Raw genomic sequence first — 15,360 nt, forward strand, 5'->3', positions numbered from 1 at the left:
AGATGTAACTGATACAGCGTTTGCCATTGTGGATCTCGCCGAGCAACACTTCTTATTAGTAGCTTTGTTGGTTCCAGTCTTTCTTCTCTCTACGTGGCAGTGATCAGCATGTTGTATCTTGGCTCAGATGTTATATCAAACACTTCGCTGACATTTTGCCATCCGCTTCCTCCAGATCCAACACATCGTGGACCAATGACGCCATCTGGTGGCGGTATTACTGCGGCCGCTCCCGTCACGCGCAGAACCATTTGACCTTTTACACAAACAAGTGTGTTCAAATGTTCACCTGGCGCTCTACTTTACCACTGAAGGTTTCCCGGATGTACACGTGACAACTTTACCCGCCTACACACACGCATTCACAAACTCAATACTGGTGTCGCTCTTGTTTTTTTCTCAATCTCCCTAAATTTCCTGTTCTGAGTGACAACACCGCGACGCGACATTTCTGCAGCTCATCGGTAGGTGTGGGCTCACGTGCTCACGTGCTCACGTGCTCACGTTCATGTTGGTCACCTGACCTTAAATACCTTTTTGTAGCTGTTGCTCCTTGTTGCTTGTACATTTATAAGGCTTAACAAATATATTAATAAAATGACACCTACACTTATTATTGTCTATATTAGGGTAACAATTAATCAGTTTGTGTTTACTAGTAATTGTAGTGCTGTTATAACATTTTAACACTGCGTATTGACGTTTATTTGTCACTGTTTTGAAGCACAACGTTGTTGGTAGCTTCTCTCTCTGTGTGTCTGTATAAGTTGGCTGTCTTTGCTTTTGTATAGGGTGTGCAGTACATTTTGTATAATACAACATGACTAGTATATATATATATATATATATATATATATATATATATATATATATATATATATATATATACAAATTGTATGATTTATAAAGCACAAGTAAAATAATTAATTTTTTTTTCAAAACCTTACTCGAGTAAATATATATTGGTATTAGTGGCAAATTGTACTTAAAGTATCCAAAGTAAACATACTCATTATGCCTAACAATTCTAACAATTGCATATACTGTTAGTTTCATCTATAACAATGCATACTTTATAAACTGATCATTTGTTTGACGTATACAATCTTAATTTAAAAAAGAAAAAAAGTAATAACTAATGTCGGATAAGTAATTTCAACTGAAATGTTGTAGAGTACAAATGTAAAGTCGCATTAAATAGAAATACTCAAGTGCAACCTTACATTTCTACTTACAGTATTTGAGAATATACTGAATACTTTTACGATGATTTTACACACACACACACACACACACACACACACACACACACACACACACACACATGAAATGAATACCGCACACAGTGCCAAGGGTAAAATAAGAGAATGATTTATTATTTGCTGTTCTACAAAACTTTATTACAACATAAAGCTAACGAACAAAACTGTGTCTGCTGGAAATAAAAGGTTTCTCTAAGGAGAATGCGGACAGCAGTAATCACCAGGTGTGAAAATGAATATAATTATGTACAGTACTTATTGACTACTTGATAATTGACTTTGTGCTTTGGAGTCGTTAGATTCTTTGAGAAAGCAGGGAAAACATTTATGTTGGAGAAAAACATTTCTAAAGACATTTAGCACCATTTTTATAAAAAGATTCCAGAACAAAAACCACAACCAGAACCTTTCTGTTTTAATGAAGATTTGGAGCTGACAGTAATTTAGAGCTCTCTTCTTTAACCTCTTTTTCATTCCATTAAACCACAATACAGTATAACATATCAAAAGTAGGAATGTTTAACTCCATAAAAAGGAAAGAAAGCCTGTAAGTGCACTGGGCTTCTTCGCTGAGAGGAAGCTTCAGTTTGTGTCTATATGAGTCGGTGGTTCATATTGTCCTGTTTGAGCATTCATTGGTCAAAGCATCGGATTCTTGGCACCATGACATGTTAAAACAACAGAATTTAAGAGGGAAGACCAGGAAGGAAAGCATGTCTGACTTTTTTAAAACTTGATGTCCCAGTACTGTGGTGTCTCTTTAGTGGCTTCAAACTCGTCTTCAATGGCAGCAGACTTGTCGTTGGTCTGTGACGTCACTTCAGGGTGTTGGGTTGGGCCTCCGGCCTCTGAAAGATAATGCAATAAATCTATTCAGGCAATTTATATTCTTTTCAAGAAACTCCTAAAAAGACTACACTTAAATAAAAAAAAAAAGCTGGGCACTGTAGTGTTTAGCAAACGTTACTCAACCAGCATCATTTTAGCTTCGGGTGAATACGCATTTCAAGATTCAAGATTTAATGTGTTACAAACTCAAACAATACGTTCAGTAAAATGAAGGACGGCATACTAGATCAACTTCAGTGCTCATGTGCATGGTAATGAAGGACAATGTCACTCAGGTGTGGCTCACTGATGCAGTTTTAACAGTTTTTGGAAAAAAGTGAAGCTCTCTGGATCACTGGAATAAGATACTTTAATTTGAATACACCAATAATATTGTTAGTAGGATAAATTGTTGGTTTGGGACTTTTTTTTGAGAATAAAGAATACCAAGAGAACCCTCTTAATATGAAAAATTATAAAATACATGCATCGGCCTCACAGCCACTGTGTCACTTCATAGCTGACTTATAGTACAGGGAGAACTCAACAGAATTTCATCACGTTTTTTCAGAAATAGATTTGTTCATCAGAGTTATGATCATCTTTTATCTTACCAGGGATGCACAGGACCTGGGGCCTCTCCCACCTGCCTCCAGACAGACACCTGATCAGAGGAGTTAATCTCTGCTGGAAACCAGGGGCGCAGTGATAACGCACAACTGCCTTGGTCTCGTATCTCTGTCGACCTTTTCCAAAGATGGAGGTGTTTCGGACCTTGGGTGGTGGACCACATGAGGCTGTTGGAAGAGTTTGAGACAAGTTGGGTCCCCTTTGGGGCTGATGTATGATGGTGTAACTGCCCAACACCGCCACAAGAGAGAGTTGAAACCATTAATGAGGAGCTGGTCTCTTTTCTATTACTCACAGGTGCCTTTTTTGCAGGTATATGCAAGGTGGTAGTTGCAGGGTACGTCACTCCATCGTCCCTCATCGTGCCACACCATCACCACGCAGTCTTCACCAGACAGGAAATAGCTGTCTGGCTGCCCTTTGTACCAGTTCTCATAGAGCTGTATACATGAAGAGGAAATTCACGGGTTGTATAATAGCTATAATCATAAATAATAATAATTAGAACATGGAGAAGTAAATCCGCATTAATAAAATGGTTCTTCTCACATATTTAAGTAGTGTCATATAAATGTCCTACAACTCTCGAATTAGTTCAATACCTTTTTTTAACAGTGAAAAATCATGAACGTGGCATTGAATCATCACTCAGTCTGACTGTTTTACCACAGCCTGAAATTCTGGTATCAAAGTGAATGTGGGATCTTAACAGAGAATCAAAATCGCACACAAATAATTATGTAAAAAGGAGAATTCTAACATCCAGTGTACAAATCAAAGGAGAATGTTCCAATTATCTATTAAAAGAGGAGGCTACTCCCACGTTTCAGTATTGGACTTACTTAGAGATATAGCTCAACACATTTGGAAAGATACTTAATTGTGTATGTAGTTTTACTTGAGCTGTATAATCAGTGAAATGCCCCTTTAAAGTTCTTAATTTCTTTTAAATATTAAACTTGTTTGGACATTTCTCTCCTGTGATGCACTGTGGGGTGTTTGGTGCTCACACATATAAGTGCATTTATTTAGTATGAGCTCAGTCACACTGGTGGTTTCTCACCATCGGGTTGCCATCAGACCAGCGGAAATCATCCTCAATGGTCTTATCATTCAAACCGGTCCACTGGTATTCTTTGTAGTTGTCTGGGGAGGAAAATAAGGCAATTATATTCCGCCCTCAAGGAGCACTTGTGTTGGACAAAGCAACGTGTTGAACCTGCTAAACCTACTGTTGATGTACGTCTGTTCCTCTGGGGTTATGATGGACACCAGATGAGCTCCCAGCATGCGACAGTGCTGCTCTGCGACCTCCCAGCTCAGACGCTGGCTGAAGTGTCGGTAGCAGAAACCGTGGAACTTATCCCAGCCGGGTTCACATCTCTCCAGGTCTGAAAACATCACAGAGGAGGAGACGGGACGATCAAAAGACCTTGAATGGTTTCATCCCGCAGTCTGTGAAGTCCTATATTCTAAGAAACGGCTTCCCAGATTGTTTGACAGACAGGCACCACAGGAACAATTCCCACTGCGAGAAAGCAGAGTGCTCACCGGTCTGACAGAAGCCTCCTCCATATGATGGCAAACAGAGACATTGAATCTGCCCGTCCCAGTCAGTGCAGGTGCCTCCATTGAGACAGGGGTCGTTCACACAGGCATCTGGAACAAAACAGAGGACAACTTCAGGTTATTCTACTGCTGATGCTACATGAGAGCCCCATCGTCTTATTGAAGTATTTTATTATCTATTATTGTGTTTGAATTATAAATATCAGGATAAAAAAAGGATTTGCTCCATCAAAGAGTTGAGAAATGAAGATTGAAGTTAAAGGATGCAGTAATTGCAACTGCACATGTATTCCAGTGAATTACACACATTTATAGAGATAGATTAATATGAGCAAATGTCATAATAATCGTGTCATACTAAAGGCCACTAAAAGGAAATGTTGAAGCACCAGGAGCCATCTGCCACCTGAGCCGACTGCCAGCAGGGGACAACCGTCAGTGTCACGTGAAGTCAAACTCTTCAGGTCTTCTTCTTCTTACACTCTTCATTAACAAAAGACACTTTCAAATGGCCCTTGAGTGAGGTGGAGCCTTAATGAAACCAAATATAATTACACACAAACTTAGAGCGACAGGTCATCTAAAAACACAATACATTTCCCCTTATTAGAACCTGGTCTACTCTACAACGTTTCAGTTTGATTTCAATTTGGAGCTACATTCCCCACAGGACATTACAATGAATTGTATGTTTTGGTTTATGTTGCCAAAGCGTTACACACAAAGACACTCCAAATACAAATAGACACAATTACACATGGCAATCAACAGACCTTGTGCTCTGTGTCAGCATACCATCGGTTTTGGTCATTATTTATTATAGTATGTGAAACATGTAATGGGATTTACGAGTGCACAATAGTGATAAAGACGTTGGTGCTGTTGGGTCTTTCCAGTCATATCTCATTTTTACTCACTTTCTCACCCTGTAACTCACATAGGTTATTCCATGCTTTACATACATTATTGGACAGGACATTTATTCACAATTGTAAACTATGTTAAGGAAACAAATTGTATTACAAATTACAAATCAAGATAATTCTGTCTGTTAATCATGTCATTTCCCATAGGACTTTGAAGTTTGAGGTTTTTGTGTTGACCTATTTGAACAAATCAAATTGTCTGTGTTTCTGGAACTTTATGTTGTCAAACTCCTATATGGATGATTACACAGCACAAAGGACATGTACCTTGGTTACAGGGAAAGCCCTGTCATAAGACAGTTGTTACAACAAAAAAAAGCCTTTAAAGCCGTTTAAAGTCCTGAAGAAGAAGAGGGGTTGGAGTTTAATTTTTTTAATCTGTAAAAGATGGCAAAATGGAGGCATGTGTGTCCAAACTGCAATTAAACATTTTACAAGTGGATTTGGTTGATTTGCTTCCTTTGACACCCTATAAACAAGAACTCTGTGGTGTCTGTAATTATACTGCACACTCAAATCTTTTCATTAGGTCAGTGTGTGTGTGTATGTGGAAGGTAATAACTGTTTTACACAAGTCAAATGAGAATCATGTGCCCTGAAAGTAAAACCCTCATTCAGTTTAGCTGAAAAGTACACAACTGCGCTTCAGTATAACAAATGAAGACCTTGTGCTGTGGCCCGTGTTGCCATCTCTACTTCAATCTTTTTGCACAGCAACAAGAGCCTTTGTTTAACTCTCAGCCCTTTCAGCTGACATGTCTGCATGATTTCTCTGTGTTCATGTAGTTTCCCCAAACAGCACACAACAATAAATTGCCTGTAGGTAATTATGTGAGTCATTTGGTTAATAATTCATTACTGAATGAATGATTAGTGGCTTTTCTTATTGGCTTTCCTACTGTCTTAAAAGTGCTGAGTCTGCAGTCTTTTTTATCACCACGAATAGTGTAATGGAAAATTTCTACAATAGTCCAATGTTTAATCACCACTGCTTCCCAAATTAAATCTTAATGGAGGCGCTTAAACTGAGATTAAATGTGAAAATTGCGCAAAAGCATCTGCTCCGATCAGTGCAATATTCATTTACTGACACTGCAAGCTTTCTGATGCTCTGTCTGAAAGCTTCTCTCAATAACTTATATTTATCATCACCATGACTAATATCATGCAGACAGTAAAAGAGTGTTTACATAGTGATACAACAATTCTGTATGTATACAGTCGAAAAACCAATTTTAACTGCAATTTTAGATTAACTGGAGCTTGATAGTCGTTTTGAGTTTAAATGCGAGATCATTCAGCAGATGTGAATCAAGGTGACGAACAGCATCACAACCATAGGGAATACAATAAAATAATATGCCCCCTGTTAAATGAAAATATATTGTTAATAACCCAAACCTATTGTATCTGCTGTTACTGTTTATCTTGTAGTTACAATTTAAATAATCTAAAAAATAAATAAATACATATTCTCTTCTGTCCTTCATTTTTTAATAGACTTAATACCTCTAGATACCGTGACCCAAATGTCAATGCAAATGTGCTCAGTGAAGCCTATGCCTTTGAGGGTCAACTCTCACCACAAATATTGTTATCCGAAACATGTCAAGTAGAGAAACTCTGTTTTGTGATGCAGAACACTGAAAGCATCTGTAAAGGTGGATGGAGCCTTGTGCACTCTAGTTTGTTTGTATATCATTTTAAGTGCTGTTGCTGTATGCACTTTGCTGTAAAGCACATGTAATGAGACGTACCATACAATCCTGTCTTGTTTCTTTTGTTTCTGATTATAAAATTAGACGTGTAACTGCCAGCTGTGTACATATTCTACGGAAGCCAATTTCTGCAGGAAAACTGTGACACTGTGCAAAATAAAAATGTTAATACTCACGATAAGTCAAAATGATGAAATACTAAGGCAAAATTGTGAGTAAGTGAGTCAAAAAATTTGACTGAATGAAAAAAGATTGACTTACCTTTCAATTTTTATAATGCCTAACGTGTTCTTTTACCGTTTTCTTGGCAGATATTGGCTTCCACATAATGCAACACTGTGCAGCTGCAATATTTAGGAGTAGGAACAAATAACTTTTTTTTTTGAAAAGTTGACTACAACTTTCAAGTATTAGAACAGATTCATCAACTGATGGTGAGACAAAAACAAACATATATTAGTTGATTTTATAATTCTTACACCTACAAACACAATACTGTACAAATCTTGGAAAATCATGATTACACAATAAAACATGATTTGAAAAACATTAATGACCCATAAAGGAGATTTTAAACTATTTTTTAAATGCTCAAGAACAAGTCGACATTGAACAACATTTGTGCTTATAAACAAAATAACAGTCTGTCTAAAAATCGGAGAAAAAAAAAGATTTGAAACACTTGATGGATTAAATATAAAACATTATTGCTGTTGCACTTATAATACGTTCAACATAATCACTGTTTAATTTCAGAGAAAAGTCCCTTTGTCATGTTACTTCCAGATTACTGCAAAAGACTACTGCAAGTTAGCGAAAAGAAAGTAATTGGAAAGACAATAATATGCACTTGGTGCATAGATGTATTATTTGCAAACAAAACCAACTGATCAAGATATTGAGAAAAGCTTTACTAACTCTATCACCAAAACCATCCCTCTTGCAGAAAATCGCTGTAGAAGAAGCACTGAAAGATTCATAAACATACCAGTATATTACACTACTTCATAGAAGTCAATCTTTGGATGAGGAAGAAAACAGCATGCACAACAAGAGTGGACTGTTGACAAAAGTCAAATAGGAGCTGTCCCAGTGTGAGTATCTCGAAGGGGAGGTGGGGGTCACAAAGAGGGAAGTGAGGAGCATTTTAAGGTGAAGCGGGAGGAGTCAGAAGGGTGAGTGGGCTTTGAAAAAGCAGGAGAGGTGTTTTACAGAACATGGAGCAAAGGCAGGTTGAGGACAGATCAGGATTTTAGTGCATCATTGCGTCGAGTAGCAAGAGGAGGACGGTTAAGCTGATGAGAGTGGCTTTAACATTACCTGAAGCTTTCCCTGTGCCGCCTACAGCTGCCCTCTGATTGGGCAAGATAAGAAGGGTGGGCGGCTGGGTGAGACTAAACTCAACATCCACCAGACCCTGATCCACTGGTGGTATGAAGGTTGACACCTTCCGGGGCTCAGCCGTCTTGTGGAACACATCTGGTGCTGAGGTGGTAGGGCTCCAAGTGCGTCTGGACCAGTGTGTGTTGGACCTGATGGTGGTCTTTGTGTTAGCAGCAGTGGGCTTGGTACTCAAGGAGGACTGTAGAGCTGCATTGGAGGTGGTAGGGGAGTTTTTTATGCTGTACTCTAGATCGTTCAGAGACTCTTGAGGTCCTGTTGTGGTGGTCAGCAGAGCCCAGTTGGATGTTTGTGAATCGAGTGGAAAGACGGTAAAGTCCTCCTCAAAGGTTGGGGTGACGTTCTCTTCTTCTTCGAGGGTTGGGGTGATACTCACTTCTTCTCCAAGAGTTTGGGCAACATTTACTTTTTCTACAAGGGTAGGGGCAATGCTAGCTTCTTCTTCAAGGGAAAAGGTTGGGGCAATATACATTTCTTCTTCAAGGATTGGGGCAATGCTAGCTTCTTCTTCAAGGGAAAAGGTTGGGGCAATATACATTTCTTCTTCAAGGATTGGGGCAATGCTAGCTTCTTCTTCAAGGGAAAAGGTTGGGGCAATATACATTTCTTCTTCAAGGATTGGGGCAATGCTAGCTTCTTCTTCAAGGAAAAAGGTTGGGGCAATATACATTTCTTCTTCAAGGATTGTGGCAATGCTAGCTTCTTCCTCAAGGGAAAAGGTTGGGGCAATATACATTTCTTCTTCAAGGATTGGGGCAATGCTAGCTTCTTCTTCAAGGGAAAAGGTTGGGGCAATATACATTTCTTCTTCAAGGATTGGGGCAATGCTAGCTTCTTCTTCAAGGGAAAAGGTTGAGGCAATATACATTTCTTCTTCAAGGATTGGGGCAATGCTAGCGTCTTCTTCAAGGGAAAAGGTTGGGGCAATATACATTTCTTCTTCAAGGATTGGGGCAATGCTAGCTTCTTCTTCAAGGGAAAAGGTTGGGGCAATATACATTTCTTCTTCAAGGATTTGGGCAATGCTAGCTTCTTCTTCAAGGGAAAAGGTTGGGGCAATATACATTTCTTCTTCAAGGATTGGGGCAATGCTAGCTTCTTTTTCGAAGGTTTGGGCAACGTTCTCTTCTTCTTCAAGGATTGGGTCAATGCTAGCTTCTTCTTCAAGGGAAAGGGTTGGGGTAATATACATTTCTTCTCCAAGGATTGGGGCAATGCTAGCTTCTCCTCCAACAGTTGGTGCAACATTATCTTTTTCTTCAAGGTTTGGAGCAATGCTAGATTCTTCTTCAAAGATTGAGGCAACGCTAGCTTCTTCTCCAACAGTTGGTGTGACGTTATCTTTTTCTTCAAGGTTTGGAGCAATGCTAGATTCTTCTTCAAGGATTGAGGCAACGCTAGCTTCTTCTCCAACAGTTGGTGTGATGTTATGTGTTGTTACGTTTTCTTCAAGGGTTTGGGCAACGTTAACTTCTTTTATTAAGACTGGGGAAACGTTAGCTGCTTTTTCAATTGTTGGAGCAACTTTAGCTTCTTCTTCGATGGCCAGGGTTTGGGCACTATTAATTTCTTCTTTTTCAAGGGTTGGGGCAATGTTTGCTTCTTCTTCGAGTGTAAAGGAAACTATCTCTTCAAGAGTTGGGGAAACTGTCATTTTTTCTTTAAGGGTTGGGGTAACTGTGACTTCCTCTTCAAATATTTGACTAACTTTAACATCCTCTTCATTGGTTGGAGCAAGTTTATTGTCTTCTCCGAGGATTGCAGTAACTGTAGCAAGTTCATCTCCACTTGCCTCTTCATACCCACTGGTCTTAGTATCCAAGTACACTCTATAACCTGATGTTTGATACCGTGCTGTGGAGGAATCAGTAGACAACTGAGAGGTGTTCGACCCCTCTGGAGTCTCAGTGGTACCTAAACTTATTCCAGAAACAAGGTTGTCGTTAGACTTTGTAGGGTGCAGCTGTTTTTCTTCGCTTTCCAGAGTGACGGTGTCTTCAATTTCTAAGCTTGTACTTCCCTCCTGTCTAGAAATTGAGGACTCCCACAACTGTGGTGCTGTGGAGAAGATATCCAAGCCCACTTTGTCAGAATGGTGTGACCCAGATGAAAGGGTCAAATCAGGGAGTGCTGTCCGAGTCTCAACAGAAGCACTGCTCGCCAAAGTAGAGAGTGAGGCATGAGTGGTGAAGCCGGATGTGTCAATGGAGCTGACTGCTTCCATGTCAAGGTCACTCTCTAGAAAAAAAGCACAACATATTTTTAGTGATGAAAATACATCTATTAAGGGAAGAGTTTGTTCATTTTGCAAAATACTCTTATTTACTACTTTGCCAGGAGAATACTGATATCTCCCTCATATCTGTAAATATGAAGCTGCAGCCAAACTTAGCTTTGCTTAGCACAAAGACTGGAAACAGGGTGAAACAGCTTGCTAGGCTCTGTCAAAAAAAAACTTTCTGCACCTCTAAAGCTCACTAGCAAACTTTTTATATCAAGGTTGCGTAATCCGCCACATAAACCGCCTTAACACCGAAACTTGCCATTGTTACACTTCATTTTTTGACAGATAAAAAAAAAACAAGATATATTTTGTGAGTTTTAGAGGTTCTAGTAGCTGGAAGATGTTATCTTTGGACAGAGCCAGCTGGCTCCCTTGTTTCCTGTCTCTATGCTAAGCTAACATAACAGTATGCTGATTGTAGCTTCATATTTACCGTACAGACACAAGAGAGATGTCAGTCTTCTCATCTATCTCAAGAGTGTGAATAAGTTTATTTTCCAAAATGTTGAATGATTCAACAAATATATTGATGTGTGTTCTTTTGTAAGACTGAGAAACTAAAATGTATGTTCAGCATACCTTGAGAAATATCTCCAGACCCATCCAGATGGGCCCACAATGAGGTTAGCTCCATGATGGTAGATTTTGTAGTTTGTGCTGGTTGTGTAACAAGTTCTTCTTCTTTTGAGGCCTGAGTTGAGAGAAACACCTGCACAGGGTTTTCTACTGTTTCCTCCTCCTGCTTCACCTGAACCATGGGGTCAAGGGTCATAGAGGTTAGCTCCCAGAGACTCTCCTCTTGAGTATGATTGCTGTCTGTCTCGCTGTAATTGGCTTGCGATCTGTCAAAATCCAAGTTGGTCTTTTGTATTTCTTGCGAATTCTTCGGCCTCTCAGATGTATTCTGTATAACTGTCTGGTTATGTGTGAGAGGTTCATATGATGATTCAGGAAACCCTGTGGTGCTTTTAGGCTCAGATTGGTGAAAGGTTAAGTTCAAGTTGTGGTCGGAATCTGTCTCATTGTTAACACTGGGCAGTAATGATGTGTTTTGTGGTGAATTGTAGATTTCTCTGGAGCTGAAAGTGGTGTTCATCAGTGTTGTAGGATGCTGGGAGTTCATTTGTGTAGGAGATGAAGTTTCATTCAATGCCTGGAGAAGGTCCAATGTAGGTGTGCTGTTGCTATGGGATGCTGTTGTGTCTGATATAACTGTTGGGTGCATGTCAACCAGGTTTTCCGTAGAGGAGAAAACGGGAAATGATTCAAGCACACTTTCAGCTTTGAGCTCCACCTGTTCTACGTGTTGGTTGAGTTGCAGCTCTTGATCTGTTTCCATGAGAACAATAACATCTTGTCCAATGTCCTCAGGCTCTGTGGCCACATTGTCCATGGGAGAGTCGGTGGGAGTATTTCTATAACCTGTAGGACAGATAAGTGATAAAAAATAGGATTCAAGAAATATACATGAATCTTTGATTTAAACATGTTGTCTACCTACTAACAGTTTAATTACATACACTACATACACATAGTAAATACCTAACATTTACGTGTGCCTGAATTTCCATTTTTGCATTCGTATTTTTGACATGTAAATTAAATTCTATTTCATGCACAAGAACTTTATGAGAAACTAAATACTCACGTCTGAAACAATACACGTCATGAAGACTGGATGGCTGTGGGAAGCCAGTTTGGTTGCTGAAGCGGTAGAGGGTTTTGACACCTGGTTGAGGCCCTCCGCAGCGCTCTCTGGGGGTCATGATGGGGTAGCGTACACTGCCATCAGCCAGCCAGCCAGGGCTGCAACGATCCAGACCTTCATGCCATGCCATGTACAGCTGGGCTGTTGTAGCCAACTCTGCTCCTGTTGCTCTGCAGTGTGACTGTGCTTCATCAAATGACAACTGCTGTGGGATGGAGTCATGAAACACCTCCCCTACAAACACAACATATTTTAAACGTTTACATTTTGTTTAAATAAATAATGCCTGATGGGATGTAGTCTAAAATCAGAATTGGCCTAAAAGATCCATATGAGTCTGTCTTTTTCATAGTAATAGGTATCATTATTTATACCCTCAGTTTCCTCCACATAACAGTAAGCATCAAAGAGATGATCTGGATCCATTGTCCCGTAGTTTCTCACGCCTGGTTGGCCATCCATGTCTCCATAACAACCTTCACGGGGCACTTGGATTGGGTACCTGCCAACATGGAAACAAGCCGTAAAAACTTTAGTTTTGTAAACTTGGATTTAAATTCTAGAGGAGATCCTGTATTCGTTACATATATACCAAACACAATGTGGGTTGAATTTTGGGGAAATATGAATGAAAGGTTTAGAACGTAAGAAAGAGGATATATTTGATATCATATGTTTGAGCTGGGGCTGCACGGTGGTGTAGTGGCTAGCACTGTCGCCTCACAGCAAGAGGGCCGCGGGTTCAATTCCCGGTCAGAGCGGTCCTTCTGTGTGGAGTTTGCATGTTCTCCCCGTGGCAGCGTGGGTTCTCTCCGGGCTCTCCGGCTTCCTCCCACAGTCCAAAGACATGCTGCAGGTTAATTCTCTCTAAATTGCCCATAGGTGTGAATGTGAGAGTGAATGGTTGTATGTCCCTACATGTGCCCTCGATGGACTGGCGGCCTGTCCAGGGTGTCCCCTGCCTTCGCCCTATGTCAGCTGGGATAGGCTCCAGCGCCCCCGCGACCCTAATGAGGATAAGCGGTATTGAAAATGGATGGATGGATGGATGTTTGAGCTGAGAGCTGATGAGATACCTGACAGACTGGTCTGCCAGCCAGCCCGCATCACACTGCTCGTAGCCGTCATAATAAGCCGCCAGCAGCTGGTCAGGAGTCGTGATTTGTGCCCCGATGGCCTCACAAGCCCTCTGCGCCTGATGGAAGGAAAACGCGTAGCGACCCAAAGCATCCCTGTAGTGGAATACGACACCTAAACAGACACATATAACCACTTGTTTAAAATACAGCTTATATGAAATGCTCGTTTAACAACAGTATATTACCACTAAATGTCCTATTACAAAGTAAGATTTTCATAACAGGAAGATTACAATCAAAGCAGGTCATAATATCTTACATGCTGTATCCTATATCACCTTTATATTCATCTGAATTTTTCCAAACTTCAGTAATGATGATCCACGTGTTTAATTTTGTTACCTTTGACCTTGAGTTGTACGAGATCGCTGGCGTCCTCCAGGCCTTGCTGCACCTCACAGCGATAGTGGCCAGAGTCACTGGAGCGTAAATCTCCCAACCACAGCGACAGATCATCGGGGGAGGAGGTGTAGTTGAGCCAGGCAGCTCGGTCTCGGTATGCCTCGTTGACCTTTACTCTTTGACCTCTCGCTACCAAGATCTGCGTCTCCACACCACCAGACACCACAGTCCACTTGACCCGCGGTGCAACAGGGGAGGAAGAGGACAGAGACACCAAGCAAGGGATGGAGATGGAGCTGCCCAGTGAAGTGGAGACAGGTCCTGAGTGAGGGATGTTCACCTGGAGCTGCCGTATATCATCTGCAGGAGAGAAGAAGAAGAAAAAAAGGTGAGAAAGTGTGAAGAACGGAGTGAGAATAGTGGTCTTACTTTTAAATGTACCTTTATGTTTTTTGCTTATAACCAAATGTGAAGGAATACTGATGGTTTGCAATAATGGGAAAAGGCAGACGTACCAAATGCTGATGGAGTTTGTGTGGGGAAGGCCAGAGTGAGGCGGCAGACGGCAATGAGAAGTGGAAGTATTTGGACATGTCTATGGAGATAAAGAGGAAAACACAAAGTTATATTATTATCATCATTATTGATCAAATTGAACAGACAATATCAATAAAGTGTTCCTGTTGTAAACTCAGTGAAACAAAGGACACAAAAATGACAGATTATTTCTTCTTACTAGTTTCCAATTTCACACATGTTTAACCTTTAATTGGTGGAGGGATTGCGGATACTGGAAATCATGTATTGTGTTGATTCAGCTCCACTGATCTCACCAGACTGATTTATCTTAGTATAGAAGTTCTCAAGCTGCACACGTTTGGGCTACCTTCTCTGCAGCAGCCACGACTTTAGCTTTACACACATATTGATTGATATGCAGCTGAGTGAAGAGACAGAGTCAAGGTTACACTGTAATGCTCTGACTTTGAGCCTTTTATTACTTGCATTTGATATGATTATGCTTTTGTAATACTGTTTAGTTTATATATTTTGTACAGTGGGAGTAAATGCCATTAATCTGTGTAAAACACTAACACATATGATACTATCTTGTATCCCAAAGCTCAACTATGAAGTATAAAAGAGCAACTTCTCTGGTTTTCAAATGGAAGCTGGGAGCACAAGCTCCTGACCACAAGCTATTCATCACCTCCGAGAGCTAATGACACAGCGTCTCAGCCCAGCGGCGTCCTGCCAGCCTGGCCCTGTTATTAACCCAGCATGCATGGCAGGGCGCTCACAGTGACCTCACACAACCTCCTGAAGCAGCAAATGTTCTTTTATCATTAAAAAGCACTTTTAATTTGAACTTTAATCCATTAGTGAAAGATAGAAAACCGGTGGCAGCAAAGTCATTTTTTAAGCTAAAATGCCCAGGATTCACAGGTTCGTTCCAGCTTTTCAAATATGAATATTTGGATGTTTTCATGGTGTTTCTGATTGTGTACATATTGGACTTATTTTAATGGTCAAAACAAGCCTTATGAAGAAGT

General features: G+C 40.4%; 1 protein-coding gene across 1 annotated transcript; it reads right to left on the bottom strand.

The window, feature by feature from the left end:
• Positions 1 to 1,988: 1,988 nt before the first annotated feature.
• On the bottom strand, positions 1,989 to 15,094 carry LOC117739151 (brevican core protein-like). The gene is made up of 14 exons (XM_034545450.1): positions 15,018 to 15,094; positions 14,323 to 14,402; positions 13,808 to 14,167; positions 13,403 to 13,577; positions 12,701 to 12,828; positions 12,267 to 12,560; positions 11,894 to 12,040; positions 8,254 to 8,745; positions 4,272 to 4,400; positions 3,953 to 4,111; positions 3,784 to 3,866; positions 3,016 to 3,160; positions 2,705 to 2,887; positions 1,989 to 2,110 (listed from the first exon to the last, which is right to left on the bottom strand). The coding sequence occupies exons 1-14, from the start codon at positions 15,092 to 15,094 to the stop codon at positions 1,989 to 1,991; spliced, it is 2,574 nt and encodes an 857-aa protein (XP_034401341.1).
• Positions 15,095 to 15,360: the final 266 nt, after the last annotated feature.

This window comes from Cyclopterus lumpus, chromosome 11 (assembly GCF_009769545.1).
Source record: "Cyclopterus lumpus isolate fCycLum1 chromosome 11, fCycLum1.pri, whole genome shotgun sequence".
Classification (NCBI taxonomy): domain Eukaryota; kingdom Metazoa; phylum Chordata; class Actinopteri; order Perciformes; family Cyclopteridae; genus Cyclopterus; species Cyclopterus lumpus.